At 40.8% G+C, this 23987-nt stretch overlaps 2 protein-coding genes across 3 annotated transcripts in view; both read left to right on the top strand.

The window, feature by feature from the left end:
- Positions 1-3400: 3400 nt before the first annotated feature.
- On the top strand, positions 3401-11886 carry onecut1 (one cut homeobox 1). 2 transcript variants are annotated; one of them, XM_062549776.1, is made up of 2 exons: positions 3401-4788; positions 9294-11886. In XM_062549776.1, exons 1-2 carry the CDS (start codon positions 3702-3704, stop codon positions 9578-9580), a joined length of 1374 nt encoding a protein of 457 aa, XP_062405760.1. In that variant the 5' UTR covers positions 3401-3701; the 3' UTR covers positions 9581-11886. The 2 variants fall into 2 exon arrangements, with proteins under 2 accessions (XP_062405760.1, XP_062405759.1); XM_062549775.1 differs by having other exon boundaries at positions 3401-4803.
- Positions 11887-21379: 9493 nt separating this feature from the next.
- atosa (atos homolog A) overlaps positions 21380-23987 on the top strand; it is a 28618-nt gene continuing 26010 nt past the window's right edge. The window contains exon 1 of the mRNA XM_062548689.1: positions 21380-22441. Within this exon, the coding sequence (XP_062404673.1) occupies positions 22426-22441 (16 nt within the window). The 5' untranslated portion in view covers positions 21380-22425. The remainder of the gene's footprint in view (positions 22442-23987) is intronic.

Genomic DNA, 23987 nt, shown 5'->3' with positions numbered 1-23987 from the left:
TAACAGAGGCTAACGCTTTAGCCTACTCTGCAACGACATGAACAGACATTAAAACACTGACTGTATGGGTTGACATTTGAAATATTTTGAACAGTTTGTGTAGGCTAATTGCACATGCGAGTATGTCGAACTAATTAGGCTTAATTCTTCTGATTAATTCCAACTTTAATATGTGGTCAATAAAAAATCTCAAATGCCTTTGCAAATACCACACAGTCAACTGATTTAAAGTTCTAAATGAAATAAAATAGTTTAAGTGGTGCCATGCAAGGTGCATATTTTTCTCTATCCTATACACTTTACCTCATTTAAATGAATTATCTTCAGCTTGCAGTAAAAAAGTATTGACTATCGAAAATATATTGATTGAATGCAGACGCATCTCAAAGACCTCCCTGTTGAGAATACATTAACTTTGGTGCGACCTGTAATGGGTTATTTAGACCCAGGGTCAAGAATGCCAACATTTAACAGAATACGACATCAAATATTATTAGACTCTATTTGAGAAAAAAATGTGCCCGATATTTCATTCTATAACATTTCCAAAAGGGAATTTTGATATTTTGAAAATAGCTGCACCAGTAACATTCGTTAAGATATTTCCACGAATTGAATAGATTTTAAAATTGGCTTGTGTTCGGTGGTTTATATACTGCACATGTGGTATGTGGTAGGATGTTTATATAGCCTATCATATTGCCCAGACAATGGCCTCTATTTATATTGTTTTGTTGTTGTTATTTTTACAAACACCTCTGCTTTTCTTTTTCATTCATATATTTGTATCTTTTTGGGTGTTGACTGCCAACAAAGCTGTAACAAATGAAAACTTTCTTCTTGAGGGAGAACGTCCAAGCTAAGTAACCAATTAATATGTAGCCTAAGCTTTGAAACAGTGGGATATGAAAGTATACACCATATAATCCGGTGTGTGTGTGTGTGTGTGTGTGTGTGTGTGTGTGTGTGTGTGTGTGTGTGTGTGTGTGTGTGTGTGTGTGTGTGTGTGTGTGTGTGTGTGTGTGTGTGTGTTTGTGTGTTTTGACATTTCTGTATTTTCATTTGACACCTACTGGCGCTCATCTGTTTAAACTGTAGGTGCATTAATGTATCCATGCTAATTATGTGATGCAGTGTTCAAATTTGTTTGTCTTTTGTGTGCCGCTGCCTTAAATAGCCTACTTGCGAGGATGACCATATCGCCTTAGGTTCAAACAACAGAAACTGCGGTTCTAACACAAATCAGAGACGCCTGAATAGCCTTTAACAAAAAGACACCCCCGCCCTTTTGCAAGTCATGGAGACACGAGTGCGAATGAAAAATATCGACCACTATGAGAATGCGCGCAGATGCGGTTAGCTGCTGATTTTTCTTTTTCTCTTTTTTCTTCTCTCATGTGTTTTTGCTCAAATAATGGTCATTAGTCACAATGGGACTATGTCGGCGTGTAATTCCGTGTTGCATGATTAAAATGACCGAATTGGTCTTTTTCTTATGTTAACACAATATTTTAAACCTTTAGGCCACTCTGTATCCGAATGTGAATCATGCTTGTTTTTTACATCCCGTTTATTCATGTGAGTAGTATGAATAATTACAATCAATGATTCAGAGTTAAGCATAGGCTATGTTCTGTAATTCAATTGCACGGTGATAATATCAGAGGGTTGTCTGCATACTGTATTGGTGTTCCTGTAAGGTTTACGCAATGTCTGTTAAACAATCACACATGACTTACAATCAACTGCAATTTTTTTGTCAGTTTTAACTAATTTAATTGAATGTTATTGTTCTTGACCTTGACAGATGTATGGGTTTTGTCATGGGGTGGGTCCTCAAGAAGCAGGAAAAAGTCTTGAAAAGTTAATCTGCTCCCCCCGCAGCTGTTGGCTTTAGGAGTCTTGAAGCGTCACCTTTGACATGGAGGGAGGGGGCTTCACTGACCGCAAGCTGTCACTGAAGCCGTGTTATAAGGACGCTTTCGCCAGGCAGCAAATTGTTCCTGAACCTTATTTGAAGTTAGTCAGTCAGTTTGCTTGATTGAACAAAAGAGTGACTTCTTCTTGTCGAATGTTCAAATGACTGCATTATGTGTGTAGCCTGTTTGCCAGGCTGTGTGCGTGTGTTTCTGTGTTGGGAACGGGGGTTGCGTATAGGGAGTGTGCGTAATAGTAAATGTGACAAATAAAAATGTAAAATTAATATATTGTAATGTACATTGCTGATTATATGAACAATGACTGTGAAATAAATGATCATTTACACTGGCACAATTGTGTTCTGCTGTATCCAATACAGAAAAGTCCGGCAGGGTAATAAAAGTAGGCTATGCCATTAGCTACTTATGTACAGATGCTTTAGACATGTTTAAATGTCACTTAAGCCCCTGAATGATACATTTGTCATCAGTGAATAAATTTGTCAGTCCATTTTTATCAGAATGCTGTTGAATCACATTAATGTCATATGCTGTGTCACTGTACCGTGCCTACAGCTCCTGTGCCGGCGAGGGCATAGGCTACACCTCGGCTGGCCTGATTCGTTACTCTTAATGGCTGAACAATGGACACATCTGCTTATCTGTCTTGTTAGGATAGAAGGGACAACTCTGTTTACGCGTTGGCCTGTGTAAATCCTGAGTAGGCTACATCTTCCATTTGAAAACGGTAAATTAAAGGAGAATGTTAGAATATATTTAAGTCTAGTATGAACATGTTCCTGGATCTTATACTGACAATATTATTCCACGGCCTATTTAGAATTAAAACTGGACACTGCTAAGAAAAGCAACTGTGTCACTCAGCCAATATCTGAGGAACCACACTAATTCGGTCCTCGGGAATAGCCCACGTTTTGTGAATTCCCTTGTCTTCAGAAGGCGCATGTTGGCTACAGGTATTATATGACTCTTATCGGGCTAGAGTGGGTAAAGTCAAGTTTTCTCTCTTTGGATGTTTTCAGATGGCCTCACGATTGAACCCGGAAGTAAAATGGCGCATATGCTATGTGAAAAGGGAGGAGTCATAAATATTAATCACATTTACGCAATTAATCGATTATGTGAAGATGTTATCCCATACTTACCTTACATCTCGTTAAATGTGTATTTATATTTTATTGATCTGATGTCATTACAGTAGGTGTTAGTGGCAGTCTCGTGGGCAACATTATCTCTTTTTAAATAAAGTCTGTGAAATACATAAACCGTCCGTGGGCTGCTATGGATAATTCCTACTCTGCAACTTCCTTAATATCTGACGTCAGGATCAAGAAATGGTGTGTCTCGTGTTGTGTATGTGGGAGAGGTGGGAGGAGACGCACAAGGCGAGTGCGCATGAACCTTCAGTTGAAGCTGCAGTGGCGGAGCAATGGACTGAAGAAATCGAAACGGCACCAGGCATGGCTAGAGATGGCGAGGGATATGACTAGATCGCGTCCACAGCTGCTGATGTTCGGGTAGATGAATAGGGGCCTTAAATCTATAACCAAAGCGTTCGGAAAATACATTTTCAAAACAGAAAAAAAGATAATAAAAAAAAAAAGAAAAATCGTGAAAAAAACATACCAACGACAACAAAAAAGATTGGAAAAACAGCGACCAGGATTTAAGCGGAGCGCAGAACTTTTCGAATGTGAGGACTTCTTTGGACACTATTCCATCAGATCAGATAGATGATTTGTCCACAAGCTTGCACGTATAATGAATGCCCAGCTGTCGATGGAGAACATTGGCGATCTGCACGGAGTGGGCCATGAACCCGTGCACAGCACGGCGGAGCTGATGAGCAGCGACAGCCCTCATCACAGAAGCACGCTACCCCATCGCAGCAACCTGTCAGCCCACGCACGTTCAATGGGCATGGCAACAATCCTGGACAGCGGCGACTATCATCATCACCACCGGCCCCCGGAGCACGGACTCGCCAGCCACCTGCACCCCGCCATGAGCATGGCGTGCGAGGCTCCCCCCGGCATGAGCATGAGCAGCACCTACACCACGCTGACTCCCCTGCAGCCGCTACCTCCCATCTCGACCGTCTCGGACAAGTTCCCGCACCACCACCATCACCATCACCACCACCATCCCCATCATCACCAGAGGATCCCGGGCAACGTGAGCGGCAGCTTCACCCTGATGCGGGACGATAGGGGTCTGGCCTCAATGAACAACCTTTACACTCCGTATCACAAGGATGTTACCAGCATGGGACAGAGTTTGTCCCCCTTGTCAGGATCCGGACTGGGTGGTATCCACAATTCACAACAAGGACTGCCGCCGTATGCACACCCGGGTGCCGCCATGCCCACCGAGAAAATGCTCACACCTAACGGATTTGAGGCACATCACCCTGCCATGCTAGCCCGACACGGCGAGCAGCACATGTCTGCCTCCTCGGCGGGAATGGTGCAGCTCAACGGGATCCACCATCATCACCATGCCCATCTCAACGCTCAGAGCCACGGACAAGTGCTGGGTTCCGCCCGTGAACAAAACCATTCCTCTGTGCCTGGTTCACAGGTCAACAATGGAGGCAATTCAGGGCAAATGGAAGAAGTCAATACCAAAGAAGTAGCCCAGCGGATCACCACTGAGCTCAAACGGTACAGTATCCCCCAGGCCATATTTGCCCAGAGAGTGCTGTGCCGATCGCAGGGGACCCTATCTGACCTGTTAAGGAACCCCAAGCCCTGGAGCAAGCTGAAGTCTGGCCGGGAGACTTTCCGAAGAATGTGGAAATGGTTGCAGGAGCCTGAGTTCCAAAGAATGTCTGCGCTCAGGCTCGCAGGTGAGGGATCCATAGGTAAACACACTTTTCTTTCTCTCCCCTCATTGCTGACATGTTTGAATTGTCCAGTGCCTTGGTTTTGACTACTGCAATGAGTCTCAGTTTATCCAATTATGTGAATCAGTCACAAATGAACCAACTCAGTTAGTTGGTGTTGTTGTTTTGAGGAAAAAAAGGCTGCCTTGGATGCATGGGGCTTCGAGGTTGCTTTCTTATATCGATCGTGGGATTCTTTGTAAAGTGAGCTAGTAGTTATAAATCGTTAAGAATGCTTGTTATTTGACAAACGGTTATGCCTGGGTGCACATGGTTAGTGGTATTTTTGTGTGCTTGCAACTTGACCACTCAGTTGTAAACAATGATTCGTGATTTTCTGAATGTAGGCTACCCCTCGAACACCGACTGTTTTGACGCTTGGAGGGCAGCTTGCGTCCTTCGCTGCGGTCAGTCCCATTGTCTCTGTGATCATATTCGGAGGGAGTCTGGATAAGCGGTCGGAGGAACCTGATGTCTTCCCAATGCGTTTCTTCTGTGATATCCACTCATTTGGCTAATTTAGCAATACTGTGCTAAATTCCTCAAATATATGTGTTATGCTGGCGATTGTAATGGGGATTGTGCTACTTTAGGGACCCTGACACTGCGGCAGGACGTGGAAGCCGATATAGCCGCTGTATGTGGAGTGTATGTGTAGTGGCTGTATGTGGACTTGACACAGGTGACTGTGGATCTGCAAAGTCCTCGTCCTCGGGTGTTTTCTATTTGTATCAAAGGTGTTCAGATTCACTATGGTCTTCAGTGAGGTTTTTGGTAATCAACCAATGGGTCTCCATTAATGTGTCTCAGGAGAACGAGAGTCGATGTGAGTGCAGGTCTGGGGCACTGCTGTATAGGAGTCTAGACAACCTTGCACTTCTAGCACTGAGGCATTTTTATAGGCCTACACACATGATTGACCCCGGCCATAAAGCCTTATTTCTTCTTATGTCGCTGGAAAAAAATAAGATAGGCTACTGTAGGCTATTCACTTTCTAATACTGAACATAGCGCAGAAACAAACCTCACTAGATTATTTGAAAGGTGTGTGAGTGTGTGTGTGTGTGTGTGTGTGTGTGTGTGTGTGTGTGTGTGTGTGTGTGTGTGTGTGTGTGTGTGTGTGTGTGTGTGTATTTGTGTGTGCCTGCGTGTGTGTGTGTGTGTGTGTGTGTGTGTGTGTATGTATGTGTGTGTCAGCGCAAGTGTTTGGTGAATGAATGTTAATATAGAATATTTGCCTTGAAGTGGTAGACGTTGAGTCTAAATATCATACCGAAATAATCCAACAAATTAATTAATGGACTGTGTTTTTTTTTCATCATACGATTATTTGAAATAATTGTCTCACGGAGAGTGTACATTAATTTGCATTAATCAATAGGTCTACTAGAAAGAGGTCCTTAGGTTGAGAATTCTGGTTGGCGAGGGAATGGCCCGTTGAGTTCAGCCACCCCCAAATCATCTTCAGTAGCCTAGGCTAAAAAATATTTCACTATTATAAGTGATAGTTGTATTGCTGTTTTGTCAGATGTGGCCTCCTACAGTTCTATATGGCGTAATGACATTTAGCAGGGTGGCTGCATGACAATTTATTGATTTTTCACTTCAAATGTTGTACTTTTCCCTCTCTGAATGAAATACATCACCAGCAAAGAGGTTTAATAACACAGCGTAGTTTGAACTCAATATTCTTAATTAAGAGTAGGTTAGCCTATAGCTTCAGGTTCAGTTAAATCCCAAACGAGTGATAACGAAATTAGACGTTGGTAAAGCAGACGTAGGCTAGGCCTATATATTATTGATCAACCAGTGTTGGAGAGGCAAGGCCTTATAATATATAGATAGATATTGATATTATTTTTTATTTAAATATGCATATTATTTTCGATTGCAACAAGGGTCACTACTTGTTTGTTTTTCTTTCCTGGGAAGGCATAAGGCTAGGCTACTTACCGTGGAGTTAAAAGTCGCAGCCGGTTTTCTTCGCCCTGATGAATTACTCTGATTAGCCGACTTGAGAAGGAATTTATTGAAACACATCGATGTATCCCTATGCTCTTTTTTAACCATACTTTTGAAAGGTGTGAAAAGCTAATTAAGCGCGTCTTCCACTTATGACAAACACTCTCCCTTGGTCCTTTTGTCTCAGCTATTTGTCATTAGTTGTTATGGTGTCGAAGAGACTGTCAGTTGTTGTCCAAAAATGTATGAACACTAAACTTCAAACCCAAGCGCAAAATATAAAATAAAAGGAAAGCTGTACGACAGTAGCCTATGTACAATAGACGCACTCAATGCTAATGACAATAGTCTACCATTGACAAGGGCAGTAGCTTATATCATTTCGTGCCCAGGCCTTCAAATAATAATTATTGGAAAGGGGTGTGTAATTCTATTATTTTCGTAAACATTTGAGAAGGCTAGCCTATGTAATGACATTAAGTAGAAACAGAACACTCTTATTTTCAGCTGACTATAGACAGCCTTTTATTGTCATTATAGGCTAGTTAGCCTGTGAAATAGTCTATAACATATTAAATAGGCTATAGCCTATTTGCACAAACTGCAGACGTATAACAAAACAGAATGAACTGGTCTGCAAGTGATGATGCCTAATGGATCACACATAAAATAATGTTTTACAATATTATTTCAGTGACATGTAGCCATGCCATTTCCTATTGGACTGGACATAGGATACAAGACCTTTTGGTTTGATTTATCTAATAGGCTACGTATTAGGCCTACATTATTTTTATTATTATTATTATTTTTTTTTTTAAAGAAATGAAAATTCAGATGGCATGGCTTCTACCAGAGACTGTTGTTTGGATTATGGCCTATAGGCCTAGGCAACTAATAATTAGACTAGAGGTAGTTTATAATAATTAACCCATATTATAATTCTCTCTGTGTGTGTGTGTGTGTGTGTGTGTGTGTGTGTGTGTGTGTGTGTGTGTGTGTGTGTGTGTGTGTGTGTGTGTGTGTGTGTGTGTGTAGGTAGGTATTATTTTGTATAACACAGACAGACAGACAGACAGAGAGAGAGAGAGAGAGAGAGAGAGAGAGAGAGAGCGCATAGAACAGCGCATTTGAGACACTGAGTCTTTGTATATTTTCTGAAATTGTGAAATTTACTCTAGTGGTGTGCCAAGTTATCTTGCCCTTGTATAATGATTTGCAGGCAAACAGTGACCATCTGATCATTTGTGTTCACGTTAGACCGATAAAGAGGTGCTCTGTTATTTCACCTGATCGCTGGGAAAATACCCTACCTGAGTTCCTGAAGCTTCTGTTGTCAGTGTGGCCTTGTAGGGCTTTTGATTTATAGCAACTGATACAGAACCTCATTTGGTTTTGTTAATGTTTATCCAAAGTGGAGACATTCGTGCTTGGCATTTGCTGACTTCCTCAACATAATTTCGTGTTAGCCTACAAAATCGAACAATTTTTAAACAGTGTATTTCTGATGTCCGATAGTGAAATTTGTATAAGGTTGGCCAAGTAGGCTTAGGCTAATTTAGCAGACGTGAAGTGGTCGAAATGAGGCCTTATTACGGAAGCAAACGCTAGGAGAGAAATGGATCAAGAATGTTAGTAGCCTAAGCTTAAACGATTGTGGATTCCTGTGCTTATCAGCAACATAGACTTGGGCATCAGCTTAGGCTATTGCATTGCGTAGCTTTAATTAAATACACATTTTATTTAGTCGATTAAAAAAACAAACAGATTTAAAAATTGAACCTATTTCTATTTTAAGGCGTCAGGCAGGTCGCGCTGGACATTCCTTGTTTCATGGTGCTTAGTCGACCCCTAGCGGTAGAAAGCTTCCAGTGTCAGCAGTCTTGATTGAACAACGAATGAACACCGGTCATTAAGAGTTTGCTGTTTGAAAATACATGTTTGATGTCGTCCCTCGATTTGTTTTCTTTGCATCACGGTGGAAAGCCAGTTGGACGTTGTGTCAATTGCCTATTTTTAAATTGCGAGTTTCCAACCATTTTCAGAACCACGGATAGCTCCTTCCAATCGTGTTTAGGCCAGTTAACTGAAGTAAACATAAGCCTGTGTCAACTAATTTATAAATGAATCTATGATCATTTAACTCTTAAATACAAAGTCCTTAAGATGTCTAGATGTCTTTAGAGCCTGGCATCCTCCTCCTTGACGCCAATTTCTTTTTGCTGTAGACTATCTGCTCACATATAAAGTAGCATCATACATCATACATAATATATCATTAGATTCATGAATAAAGTAAAGTAAAGTTTAACACTGAAGTTATTGAACTGTTATGGTGATACCATAGACTGGGTGATACACATAAGAACAATTTAACTAATCAATTCCATAATAAATTCATCAATGGAAAGGCAAAGCATTGTGTATAGTTGGGCTGAGATTTTGACTTGTGAGGTGTAATATCTACGTGTGTGAGGTGTAATATCTATGTGTGTTTCCTCTTTCAGCATGCAAGAGGAAAGAGCAGGAACATGGAAAAGGAGAGCGGGGCAGCGTGTCCAAAAAGCCTCGGCTGGTCTTCACTGATGTCCAGCGTCGGACTTTACATGCAATATTCAAGGAGAACAAGCGCCCGTCCAAAGAGTTACAAATCACCATATCGCAGCAGCTGGGGCTTGAACTGGCTACGGTCAGCAACTTCTTCATGAATGCACGCAGACGGAGCCTGGACAAATGGCTGGACGATGGCTCCAACTCCGGCAACTCCAATTCCAGCACTTGTACCAAAGCATGAAGGAGGAGTAGTGGCCACAGTGACTAAACCCATCGGTGGAAAAGCTTTAACTAGAATAAACCAAGTAAAACAACAAAAGAAACCCTCTAGACAGCAATTTTGCCCTTAAAACTTGTACAATACTGATATTTATAATACCCAAAGAAACAAAAACCAAAGACTTCTTTGACCTACGTTGAAGACTCTGTTCTGCAACACCTTCATGTCTGATATACTGCAAACAAAACAAAGTGTTCCTCTCAAATCACAGTGGTACCATGAACCCCACACCTCTATGGCACCCGGCCTCTCACTGTCACCATCCTTCAGTGTGATTGGTTCAAAGTGGACGTTTTTGTTTTTCTTCAGCTGTCTCGTGTCCCAGCTTGGACTCTCGCTCCGCCTCTGAGCGTTTGTTGTTTTGATTCTGTTGCTGTCAGACGGGAGGTGTGCGGGCCGTCACAAGGAGAGGAACACTGTGGTGGGGAGCGGCAGGTAGGCTCCAGGAAGGCTCGTCGGTGCGCTGAAGCTGAGGCACAACGCTGGAGCTGTCTGTAGTCGCTTATCTGTGCCCTTTTGTAAGCCCTGTCCTTCCAGAACTCTGACAGCAGCTCCTAGAGGCCTGGAGGATTCTGACAGGATGGGGTATAATCATTGCAGAGGATGTTTTGAATGTCACCCTCAACATAGTGCTTTCTTCCTACTTGTAGGCACATACTTCGACCCACTGTTGCTAAATCACACCAATCATTTGTGATAATATAACCAAAGAGAACGAATATGTATTTTCAGGAAATATTCCTAAGAATATTTTTGACAGCCAAATACCCTAAAACATTTCTGGGTCTCCAATGTGACTGTTGATAACTATGTGATGTCCTTGCAAAATGTGTAGACAACCAAATGCCAATCACTAAGCAAAACCAAATATTATTATTCATTCCTATGGGACCATGTATTTCCAAAGTAATATTACAGAATGACAAGCTCACCCCGATAATCAACCAAACCACACGCAAGTATATGTATACAGTATATATATATATATACTCAACCATTACATATACTCCCCCTTGATATCTAATTATTTTGTAAACAAGTGTTGATAAGGCTCTGCTTGTTGTACATTTGGTATGTTCATGTTACCCATGTTCATGTAACATGTTCAGGGAGAATCTTCTTAACTTTGACGCATACTGTCTATGTGTTGCTTAAACATGCCAGCGGCTAACCACCAAAGATTCAATATAACCAGTATTGATCATCTCTCTCTAATGTGTAATATGATCACTTTAGCCAATGCAAGCATCTGCGACCATTTATGGCACATTAAGAATAATTACGATGAACCTGAATAATTGCAAACACAGTGTATCTTGTAATACAAACAGTTTAAAAATTAGCCATTCAAAATAATCTCATTAGAGTAGCGTGGATTCAGAGAAATGAGCCTGAATGTTTGAACCCTTACAAGGAGTCAGCATAATGTCCCATAAAGTCCCAGCAGCTCTGCTCTCCTGCTGCTGTGGCCCAGTCAAACTAAGCCATGTTTGCATTTGGTCGACAGATGTGCCTTCCTAAACAAAGATCCCAGATCTCAGTAACTGACACTCAGTCACTGGCAGAGGCTCCAGTACCCTTTTATAGTGAGCAGAGGTCAAAATAGTGAATCTAAGTCATGCAGTGTTTATGCCCTTTTGCCAGGAAACTCTGTTTAAGAAAAAGAAATCAATCCCCATATTGGCACTTGGATTGTACCTTCCTGAGTGTATGTTCCATTCAGTATGTTCAATATCATGTTCAGAAACACACAAGCGTAAGCTATGTCATGATGTTTGATCGCTCTCTAAACCCCCAGTCAACCAAGATCATCTAGTTTATGGATGTATTCCAATCATGTCCCAACTAGGAAGAAAGCACTAACAAGTCTGTTCAGAGTGGATGTTAAGCATTCCGTTTCTGATAGACTTGTTTGAAGGATGACACTGATAAATGTTAAACCAGTTTCCTGGCCTTGTTGTCTCTGGTTGTGTGGTTGATATCCTACCAAAAAGAAAATGTAATGGGTAACTGTTTGTGTGAGTTGCAGAAATGTACTTGTATGATGAACATGAAGTGAAGGTAACAACTTCCTCCTGAGAGAAACACAAAAAATGACAAAATGTTGGGAAAAGGCTAAACTTGCTAAGACCTACTGAAATTTCTAAGTGTGAACCAAAGATGCTACCTCACTCAGTTTCCATGTTGTGATTTCTATCACTTTAATGATACCAAAGATTACCAAAGATTTTTTCTCTTTGCACGGCCTACATGAATGATGTGGTGGATAGATGGCACCCCCGCCCCCCCCCCTGCCCCTCCCTCCCTCCCTGCGCTCTGCCCCCTCTTGCTCCGTGTGCTCTCTGCTTATCAACATGCGCAAATGAATAAAGCTACAGGCAGACATGTTGCAAAACTTTATAAAACTCACAGGACGAGTGCCTTGCTTGAACCAAAGTGTTAAACCGCTGTTGACCTCTTTGATCTCACCTTCTACTCTTTGAATACCTCAGCCTATCGACGGGCCACTAACAAGCAAAGGAGAAAGGAATAATTCTGTCACCGTGGTGCTTTTGCCAGTGCAACCATGCAATGAGAAACATACCAAAGGAATTTCTTTTTATCTTTTTATTTTACCACTTCTTTGCTGACAAGCCAAAGCTCCTTTCTCCTCCTGGCCCACCCTTTCCCTACGTCTACACCCCTAAATCTGACCCAATCACCTCACCCCCTGCCCCTTCTATCACCTGTAGGTATGTCCACCATTATGGCCGTGCATGTCTTTTACCAATGTTTGAATACCTCATAGTAATAAATCCGTAGGGTTCTGTTGTATAGAGAGTCTATGTGATTTAAGGCAAAACTGAACTAGTTTGGTAATTGTTAACGTTACTTCAAAAAAGCTTTATGATAATTTATTTTGACGTTTTTGGCTGAATTGCTCTGTTCTTGGTCACGATGGACAAGTTTCAAATGATATTGGATTGAAGCTTGGGAGGGAAAGATAAATTATTTTTTATCAAAACATTGTGTTATTCTGATATTATGATGATGGTAGACCATTCTTTTTTACAGGGTAAAAAACCAACTGCTGTGATAATGGGTTTATATTTCCTCTTTTCTCTACTTCAGTGTTTGTGATTTAATTTAATTTAATGGCATTTTGTATTGCTTTCCCCTGCTTTAATTTATGCATTTGTAGAAAATATAGATTTGTACATAGTAGGTTTTCGAAACACACACACACACACACACACACACACACACACACTCACAGACACACACATAAACACACATTCTTGCAAAACAGACAAGTTTTACGTTACAGCCTTATGTTTCACGCATAAATGTGTGGAGGGAGTGGGATTTGACTCCCTCTCGTTTGTTTCTGGCACTTCAACATGTGTTCTTAATACTGCCAGACCCTGAGACATTTGATTTGCTAACAGAAACAAAGTTCTACATGAGTTACTTTGTTCCTCAGCAGGCAGATAGCAGTGGACATGTTTTTATTTTCTTTTGACCTTTTTTAAGATGGTTACTTTATGGGTACTGCACATCCAAAGATTTATAAAACAAACCAAAAATAGAAAAAAGACAAAAAAAGATGTATAATGTTGAAAAGCACTGGCATTTGTGAGGTAGACTTATTGAATTTTAATTTGCCATTCGCACGGGTATAGAAACTAGAAGGCGTAGGACTATGTAGACAAGCTAATTCCAACAGTTGGGGAATCTCCTGTTAAATGTACAATCTGACATTTTTGTTCGTAATTCTGTGAGATGAGGCCTGCGAGTCCTGCCTACTTTGCTGTGTCCTGCACCGAGTGGGTGGGGCCTGTAGTGGGTGGAGCCTAGAGTGGGGTGGAGCCTAGACTGGGCAGCAGGTCTGCCGAGGAGCCGTGTCACGTCGCTGGGTACATTTTTATTCACGTGGCACTGCTGTCTAGTTCCATCTAGTATCTGTTCTTTTGGTGGGAACTTGTGTAATGACAATGAGTCTAATAAATCTGCAAAGAAACTTACCAAGAAATCAGTGTGTGCGTGTGTATAGGGCTGCACGGCCTCGACTGCCACCCGTCTCCATTTAGTTGTTTTGATAGCGTTGAATCTGACGGCTTCCCAGCCATTGCTTTTGTCTATTGGTTATGTAGAGCGGGGTCTGCTGAAAAGCTTCAGCCCTCTTTTTATTCAGTCATATGTAACCGACACAGCAAAAGGCTCAATGTATTGGTGCTGAAAATATTCTAAAGCACCCACAGTAGCTTTTGCAGAATGTGTTTAAGTTCAGTCTTGTCTTGAGTGGGTGAACTCTCTTCTTGAGTTAAACTGTGTAGTACACTCCAAACTGCTGCTTCGTTCAACTGAAGTGAATAAGTTGTTGTTAAACGTGTACAATGAACAGAGGTCACGCCTTTTCCAGTCCTGAGGGGAAAAGATATAGTCTGTGAAAAAGTAGCTTTGAGTAATACAGTCTGTTGAATGAAACATTTGGAAGTACTGCCTTTTAGTAAAACACAATGGGTGTGGTTAAGGTTGGAAGAGCATGGGGAGCAACGAACAACTTTTTAAATATGTGTGCAAGATGTTTACTTCCCTTGGGGCTCTATATCTGTGTTGATACGTATAAAATCTGCAAAACCTGCAAAGAACACAGACAGACATTCCTTCTCAAGACAGAGACAGCTCCAACTTTGCTTGTAATTCAGTGTTTAGATTGTTCCTTGTGTATGTGTGCTGTGAGTCAGAGTTTTTTTCCCTTGATTGATTTTCCTATTTTAACCAAAGGAGTACCCTTGTGACTGATGGCTTGGCTACATGAACCATAACAATACCAAGAGCGCCTAAGACAATCATCTGGAAAACAAACATGATAGGTGGATTTTGATTATCGTCCAAGGAGGGACTTCTTCCAGCGATGATTAATACAAAGAGGGTGGAAGATTTTGATAGAAATGATAATAAACTTGCTGACATTTTCAACAGACAGTAGCTGTTTGCATTCGCATTTGCATTCCAAGTTGAGTGAATGGTACATCAGACAGTTACAGCACATCACAGTTCTTTTCTCCAGTCTATCTTGTTTTCTCTCTCTGTCTCTATCTCTCTGCTGTTTCTCTCACTCTCGCTCTCCTTTCAGTGGAGGTGTCTACACTGTCCAAAGGCATCTTATGTGTTTTGCGTCTGGTAAACTAGAGAAACACTATAGGTGTTACTCACAGGTGGTATCTTTGTAATGCTTCATGATTTTTTATTTGTCATTTTCTTTTTTTTACAGTTTTCTTTCTGTCTCTCTGCTTCTGCTACTGTTCTCCTATGCCGTGCAATATCATCTGCTGTGTTTGCTACGCAAAAAAAGACAAAAAGAAAGAAAAAAAGAAAAAGAGAAGCAAGTGGTGATGTCATCATGCTTTTTTCAGTGTTAAAATGTTTCAGCATTTCTGTAGTCACAAAAATGTAGAAAATAAAAAAAATGGTTGGTTTTCCAGCATATCAAATACAGACTCTTTTGCCATTATTTTGTTTGCAAATATGTCCATCTCTATTCCCACAATATGTTGCTCATGTGGATTTTCCTAATGCCTTCTTTTTATGATGGATTTAAAGATCTTTTTAAGAAATTAAGAAAAATTTTAAACTACGATATTTATTTCTGAATGAAGGCATCATAAAATATGCTTACATGTGTCCTTGGTGAAATGTTTTAGGTCTCCAAATATGTTTGATATTATGCACATAATGAGCACTGCTATGGGCTACCCCACTATTAGGCCTACTGCTGCTATTGTCTCCCAATCCTCTTTGCTTTCTTATTTTGGATGGAAAGTTTACCAACAAATATCCAGCAAAGAGTATTACATATTTTACCCATGGATCAAAGGACTTGTTATTTGGATACACATCACACTGGTAGTCTCATGACATACCCAGGACAATGTCTGTGCAAAATGTTCATTTCATTGCAGTAAAACCTTAGAGCACATAAAGAGAGAGAAGACATTATATCTGCACTCCATCAGGATGTTGAACATGTTCTATTACACCTGAACTGTAAGGTCATGCTGGAGTAGAAACACTCTTCACCCTATTTGACTCCAATGGTGAGGATCCCTACTATGCCTGAAACTTGATTACATTTTTTACACTCTTTTCTCCAGGAGAAACTGGCCACAACCTAAAAATCCTTAATTACACCTATTATCCCTAATGTTTTTTTTTTTTTTTCCTAGCCAGCCAGCTTCAAATTTGGTCGTCTAAACAATATAAGCCCTCAAGGAGTCACAACAGGTGGACTGCACTGTCAGCACAGGGAATGACAAGCTCCAGTTAGCAGCGCCATGGTTTACTACACAACCAGGGATGTAGTGGAGGCTTAACACAGGTAAACACAGTTTAGCCACCTCTTATAAGAGTTTATCCATCTGTCAAAAGAGTTTTCAATGTTTAATATTCAAATATTGCACTGTATTACTCTTCACATTCACAATATGTACACTCATCAACACTCCGTGCAGGAATCGTTTAATACCAATTGGTATTGTTTTAATTATTCCTCAATAACCTCCACCATCATCAAACAGGTTCTAAACGCCTTTTTTTAAAAATCCAATAACGCATGGCGCAGTCCACCCCACCATTATCACAAAATTCAGTTTACCCACCCCTTATTTTACCATAACATCCCTGTACACAACCTAATCTATCCTAACATTCATTTCTTTCAGCTTTCATAAGCAACCTGAAAAATTCCTGTTATATCATCCATATTTTACTCCTTCACAAAACCCCTGAATAGCCTGGGTGGAGATGGGGTCGTGTATGGGGGGGGTGTCCTCTGGTGGTAATCTCCTTCACATGATACACAAAGATATGAGGGTAGGATTACGTCTATGGGAATAAGCAGTTGGTGAACATGTCTTTTTAAAAAATGAATCTTATTACATCCATTTTGCTGGCACACAGGGCTTTTATTATTCAGATTCAGTCACTTTAGAGACAATAGTCATTTCAGTCCTACCTCCTCTTCACTGAGCCAGCCACTGCTTCATATTTTTTCTATGACGTGTGAACAGTGGAACAGAAAATAAATATTTTTAATATGGCAGATACAAAACTCCTCATTCTTCCCACTCCCAATCTGCTCTGTCTCAATGCCATTTGTTGCAAAGACTACGTCATGTAGTACACAATCCTGAACACCCACACTTGTCCCATATAGGCTACTCTGGTACTGTACACTGAACATGGGTGGGAGCCTAACTATGATAGAGCCCAGGGTATATCATTGGAATAGTAACCTTATAGGCTAATATACAATAATAATTATAATAGTATATAATTATATCACATTAATATAGGCTATATATATAATAATAGCCTTTGATAAAGCTCAACTCATGAATATTGTGAACAGATAACAGTGTTTCCCCTGGGATTTTTTCCAGCAGTGGTGCTAGGGTCTGTCCATTTCAACGATGATGTTGACTGTTGTCCTTTTAGAATGTGGATGTAGGCCTAATTGTGGTGACATTACTGATCATGTGAAGATGTTGCAGTGGTGCTGAAAATCCAGCCATGGTGCTGCAACACTAGGTATTCAAGCTTCTTCTTGGTTCACTAATTAATTAGTGATTAAAGAAGAGCATTTTGTATTGTGTTTTAGTGTTGTTATGTTTACATGCTAGGCTTGTTTAATTGATATGGTTTATAAAACTTTGCTAAATGTGCTGTGCTCACATTTTAGACAATCCTCCTTGTCTTCCCAAATATTTTCATATAGATTCAATTAGACAGGTTTATCTTTATTGTGCTGTCAAACATGAAGACAAGGAAACACCAGAGTTCCAGATTTGGAAACTAACAACACAAAACAGACCTGCCACTGAAAACACAATTATTAACTCAGTATCTCCAGTGGACACCATGTCACTCCAATCTAATAGACAAGAAATCAGCTTTAGAGAAAGCAGAATCGGCTTATTCTGCTACAAGTTTGACTTTTTGTGGCCACTAGATGGCAGCATATAACAGTGCCTGACATGAATTCATCAAAGCAAAGAAATCCATGCCTATAGAATTCAAGGGAAACTAGCATGTGGCATTATGTAATTTACTGAGATTACATGTTCCTTTACAACTATGTGTATATGAATTATTTTATTGTCTGTTCTATGATTGGCCTTATGTGAGAAATAAGGCATACAATAAGGTGAATAAAAGGTGAATACAATAAGCAAGAGAGAAAACAGCCCAAACCACACACAAAAGGAAATCTTTCCTTTTGGTAAGAGATGCTGTATATTAATGAGGAATGGACAAAGTGATGGGACAAGGGACAACAGCGATAGTGCACATGTACAACAACACCAACACCAAGCAGGTGAGGTGACAATGCAAAAAAATGCATATTAAATGGATATTCCAACTCCCCTTATTAAGGCCCCCTACTACCTGATGATATCCTATACTGTTTATTTACCCTTCCTTAAACTATTAACTGTGACCCAATAATTTCATATTGCAAAGTATATGTGACAATAAAACTTAAAACTTGCATGGATATAACACTGATTATGAGCACAGCAGTATGAAAGTATAGCCTACACATACAGTGAACTGGTTACAGTAATAATAGCTCTATAAGAGATGCTTGCAGACCATTATAGGAATAAACCTGCTATAATAATGAATAGGTAAACAGACAAGAACAGCAAAATCCTGAATAATCAAGGATGGGGCCGATAGTTGCACTGCAGCAGCTGCCTTCACCAGCACCAGAGCACAGTGAAGGGAGAGGGCAGTGAAAGGCCGACATTACTGTAGCGGGACGATGTTCTAGTCTGTTCCAGAAGCTACAATCATTCTATTGTAGGAAAGAAAATAACATGGCCAGTCCGGATAATACCATGAGTGAAAAGTGGGATTATTTAGCTTATAAAAAGATAGGACATTTAACACATTGCAGACAACACAACAAGAAGGATTTTCTGAATGTACACATTAGCTTACGCTTAATATCCACATGCTGTTTCTAGGCTTGTTTTTGTCTAGCTACTTGGTGGTGGCAACTAGGCCTATTCATGTTTGTTTATTTTATTTGGTAGACAATTTTGTCCCAATAGACTAACAGATCACTACATTAGGCTAGTAGTAGATCAAAGTTGAAAAGCCTGCGCTACGCATTATTGACAGCCTAGTGATAACAACAATATTAAAAATGATAGCCAAATAAAATCAAATGACTGTGACCTCTTAGCATTAATGAATGATTGACACAGCAGACACTCAGAGGGCCACAGCGGGCGAGATGTCGTAGAGCTGAATCATGGAATTAAAATAGCAAGGCACAGATCCAGGAATTGTCCTATAGGCCAGTTTCATCAGGTCCCTTTCTACAGGTGTATTACTCAAGCACCATGCAGTCTGCACTCATAATCTACAGTAAGTGCTTGATTTTATACACCTGTGGAAAGGGACCTGATGAAACCTGTGAATAGGAATCCAAAGAGGAGTAACTAATAGAGAAATGTGTCTTCTTTGATCATTAAACACCATGTGAGGCTGCATTCTGAATCTGCAATGGGCTCACTGTACATGCAGGTATGTCAGCTAACAATGAATTACAAAGTCCAGTTTGGATAGAACCATGGCCCTGTAGGCTACAAGCAGTTCTGCAGCATATTGAGTCACATGAGGACCGATCTTCCTGATATTGTAGGCCTATAGGATAAACCGAGGTGCAGTGACTGATGCATGCTCAGGGAATAGCCTAGGCCTAGTCATCAGTTGACACCCCCACAGCCTCACCCTTCTATCCAGGCTGAAGAAAATATAGGCCTAGTCTTCCCATAGTAAATATTGCAGGAAGTCTATTCAGCCTATACGCCTGTTTCGCAGCAATGCAATCATCAATCTACCTATAATCAGAAATTAGGCCTATGGCCTGCTATGAGAACCCACTCTGATGAACTGAGTAGGCTATCAATCTGTTATGCTAATTAAGATTCATTTTAAAGTTCAATCCTAAATTCAGTAGGCCTAGGCTGCCTTTAAAACATCTGTTCTTTTAATCAACTGACCAACACATCATAACAAGACTAACAGGTATAGTAGGCTAGCTTTCTCCCTGTCAGGCGCCTCGTTTTCAGAGCCGAAGTCCCGCCCCTTCCGTTTGCCTCCATGGGACCTATCTTTGGATTTCTTTTTAATGGCAGTCAATGGAGAAATATAAATTATTTTCTGGTCCCGATTGTCTTGTGCCTTGAATTACCCATATGATGTTTGTCAATTTTAATGACAATTTTTCATGTAAAGACATTTGAAAAGTATGTCGTAACTAGTGAATTACAACATTGTGAAAGATCGTGTTTCCAACGACTACAAACACATCAGTCGCGTTAAGGCCCATTCATGCTCAACGTAAAATACGAATACGGATACGTGTGGAGTGTTTCACACGTTCTTTCCGTTGATTTCGTCCGTACTTTGACATGAAATTGAGGAGCTTACGATTACGGATGAAACGGATGAAACGTTGCAATACCGAACACTACCACAGGAATATCAAACGAAAAAGTGGGGGCGCTATGCATTCACACGTAAAATACGGACGGAGGTATGAATACACCACCGGATAGAACGTGCGTACAAAATACGGACGTAAATTGCCATACGTTGAGCATGAATGGGCCTTTAGTGATGTTAGACCAACTCACAGCCACGGGCGCCAGCAACAGGTCTTATTTGAGCTTCCCCCTTGCCGATGAAAATATCATGAGTCAGAGGATTAAACACATCAGATAAGTTGTATTTCATTCATAGACCGTACAAACACTACTGTTAAGTGACTTAGCTGGCAGCAAGATGTAACCGTTAACTAGCATAATAGCTAGCTAACTAGCCAGCCTCTCGTTTGCTAGTTGGTGACGTGCATGGTTTGAGACGAGAGATGTAGTCCACTGAACGGATTCGCACAAAACTTACATAACTTTTAGAGTCTAACGAAAAACAGAACTTTATTAATGTGGGAAATTATCTTTTACATTTCCAGACATCATATGTGAAATGCACGGTCCAACTCGAACGGGACCAAAAAATAATTGTTATCTCTCCATTGACTCCCATCATAGACTGTATATATACAGTCTATGACTCCCATGCATTAAAAATCGTAAAATAGGTCCCATAGACCGGAAGTAGAAGGGCGGGACTTCGGCTCTCCTGGGCGCAACCAGTCACAGAAAGATGCAAAAAGATGTGAAGCAATGCCCATTCACAACATTGCTGCAAAGAAACTTGTAACATTTACTCCTTGTCTGTCCAAGTTGTATACCTTTGAGACAGACAGACAGAAAAAAGAAAGACAGACAGATTTTACTATCATTAGTCTCTAGTCCTAGCAGCCTAGCCCTAGCCTAAAGTTACGATCAAAATCTGATTCAAGGCTAGCGCTAGCGACTTCATTCCAATGCGTAGCAGCTAGACTGATATTAAAAACCCTCCACAAACTCCGCGGTCTAGATGAGACAACCGACATTCTTTAATGTGCATGTTCCCCATGTTCTCAAGTGTGTTCTTCCTGAACTGATACGATGTACCATAAAGTTATTTAAAAATGCTATATTTCTTATATTCACAAGGAAAGATCACACGAAGAGTTTCCGAAACAGGGCTTGGGTTGTCCAGTTACCATGGTAGCAGGTTCACTCGAGGGCTGAAGTAGGGAAGTGACGAGAGGAGGAGAGCTGTTGTTGGGCCACGTGACTTAAGCAGGCTGGCTTGATGTGTTTTGACAAGCAGTTAGGGGCAGCAGAAGCAAAGCCACGAATTTGTGACAAAGACAAGCCTTGTGATGAAGCGTGTCCAGCAAACCATTGCTCGCGGGCTTCGTAGTCAGTACCGAGAGGGATTTAGACAAGTTCGGGTATTTGACGTCATCTGAAGTATCATGACTTGCGAGCTTCGGTAGACAGTCTCATTGCGCTGGTAAAACTTGAGAGCTGCGTCAGTTGCTACATCTCGAGCTAGACAGCTGTCTAAAAGGGAGATTAGCGTTTGGTGAGGTATAACAAAGAAGACAGTAGTACCTAATTATATGATATTGCTGTTAGATGGAGAAGGTGTTTGTACATTGTCATTGTAACATAACGTTATCGTCTCATCGTGGAGACAATGATCCGTTGAGAAAGGGTTTGCATTCGAAGGCGCAGTCGAAATAGCGAGCAGAACCGCTTGCTTTACCTGTGCTTGGGGGTTGGGATGGTTCGAGGGGTCATTTTCAAATGTCTCTCTCTTTAGTTGGATTTCTTGTCTGTTAGTTGCGTCGCAGGCTAGGGAAAAGCCTTGCAGTTTGGGTTTCGGGGACGAATAGCGGAATGAAACGGCTGCCAAAAGATGTATCTGTTTATGGTGCAGACAGTAGCTAGCAGCTAAGCTAGCTACTTGGTAAGCGTCGTAGTTTTCCAAACAGTTACAAACCTGAGTAGCAAATGTCTTCCCTCCAGGGATGTTTGTCTGCTAGCTAGCCACCAATATCCAAAAGAATTGATGGAGTAGTTTGCGTTTATTGGGGACACATCATTGCGTTGAGGGGGACAGTAACGTTAGCTGCAATTAACGTTACTTCGCACCAGTTGGTTAGCTGGATAGTTAGCCAACTATACTAGTTACTTCTGTCAACTTAGACAAGTCCGGGCAAACGCTTACTACCTGTGTCACCAAAGCAGGTTATTAAATAGCAAGCTCAAGTTTGGCAGACAAGAGAACTGCCATTCTGAAAAGGAAGAGTGAAGCTCTTGGAATTCCTGTTAAACGTCAAGCTGGCGAAGATGAAACCCGATCGAGGTAAATAGCCTATTTATATATTTTTTTAAATGTTTTTTTTTTATGAAGACATGATTGAACTGATATAACTAACCTTTTGTAAGAGTGGCACTGAGTGACACTGGAGACATACTATCTTAACCGCTTGGTTCGGAAAATGTTTGCATCCAAACAAGATTCCTTCACTCTAAGGGCAGATATGATGTAACAGCTGGTTAACTACACATATGGGTACATGTCAATAGGGAGGCCTTTGTTCCAAATAAGTCAATGGCACCTGACATGTACTCTCAATTATAAATAACATGAAAACATGTGATGGATGTACATATTCTCTCCAATGAAAACATATAGCCTAAATTCAATTGTTCTCCAAGCGAATTTAGGGAACAAAGCGTCCTGTTTTTTTCTTGCTACACAGCGACCCCACTGAACAGACTGCCTGTGTGCCTTTTAGGCTACTGTACACGTATCGGAGAGGGTTCTATGTAGCCTGCTGTGTGCTTTTGTTTTGTTCAGTCGTTGTTCTCATTGGAATGGCTTAGTGCGAGAATTGATCGACTATTATATTCCCCGATTAGGTTACATAGCCTAGTAAACTCTTTGAGTAGGCCCAAGTCATGATATTTAGGCTAGCTAAAATCTTTTTTTAAGAACATACAAATATATTTTAAAAGATCCTATAATATGATGTCAATTGTGCTGACTTATCCTTCAGTAGCAATGTATCTAATATAGCTGATTTGTCCTGGAAAAATAACATTCTGACTGGCCTCTGTAACCCGTAATTGAATTAGTGATGTGAAGAAATTAGTAGCCTAAACAGCTCCAGTCTTGTGGACTGGAATGTTTACTGTTGTAGACTGTGTGTAAATATCTGTTTTCTTTTTATATTCCTGTTACTTTATCAACAGATTGGCCTAAACACACATTACCTCTAATGTATGTTTGTTACCTACAGTTGGCTACACATGAATGTTGGGTGTTGTGATGGTATCTGACCATAAAGAAAAAGGCAGGATTCAGTTGTCTTCAGCTTAGAATAGTGGCCAGTGACTGAACCCTCATGCTCTAGTCATAGCTATCATGCACTCTACAACAGCTTTAAACTGCATTGCCTTACTAGGCAACATTGCCATGTGTTTTTTGCCCTAGCCAAACAAAGTGCTAGCCCTGAGCCTAGAGTTTAGAATCAGCCCCTGTCTGTCTCACTACCCCCAAGATTAGATCCTGTCGGTTCTATTTCATGGTGCTAATAATAAAATGTGATTGCAGTAAAAGAGAGTGAGAAGAAAAAAAGGAGGCACTCTCTGGAGCAGATCCCATATGACATGCTTGGTGGTGCTATTGTTATTTGGAACACACGGTACTGTTCCTCTGATGGAAATAGCAGGCTGTGCTGTTCCAAGGTCCCTCTGTACTCGTGTGCTGGTGGACTGTGGAGCCTCACAGTGCAGTGTTGTTGTTCACAAGCTGTGGACCGAGCACTGGCCAACTTGGGGCCCATGCAGTTTCCCACTAATTTGGCACAGGTCTGGGGCCTGTAGTTGATTTCCCCCTCCCTACG

Source organism: Sardina pilchardus, chromosome 11 (genome assembly GCF_963854185.1).
Source record: "Sardina pilchardus chromosome 11, fSarPil1.1, whole genome shotgun sequence".
Classification (NCBI taxonomy): domain Eukaryota; kingdom Metazoa; phylum Chordata; class Actinopteri; order Clupeiformes; family Clupeidae; genus Sardina; species Sardina pilchardus.
Note: the sequence above shows the minus strand (reverse complement) of the source record. Positions and strands in the feature narration are given on the sequence as shown.

What these genes read in the sequence shown, in the direction of transcription:
- onecut1 (XM_062549775.1), top strand. Translation starts at nt 3,702, where the DNA reads ATGAATGCCCAGCTGTCGATGGAGAACATTGGCGATCTGCACGGAGTG. An exon ending in CGCAGGTGAGGGATCCATAG is followed by an intron (nt 4,804 to 9,293) that starts GTAAACACACTT and finishes TTCCTCTTTCAG; the next exon opens with CATGCAAGAGGAAAGAGCAG.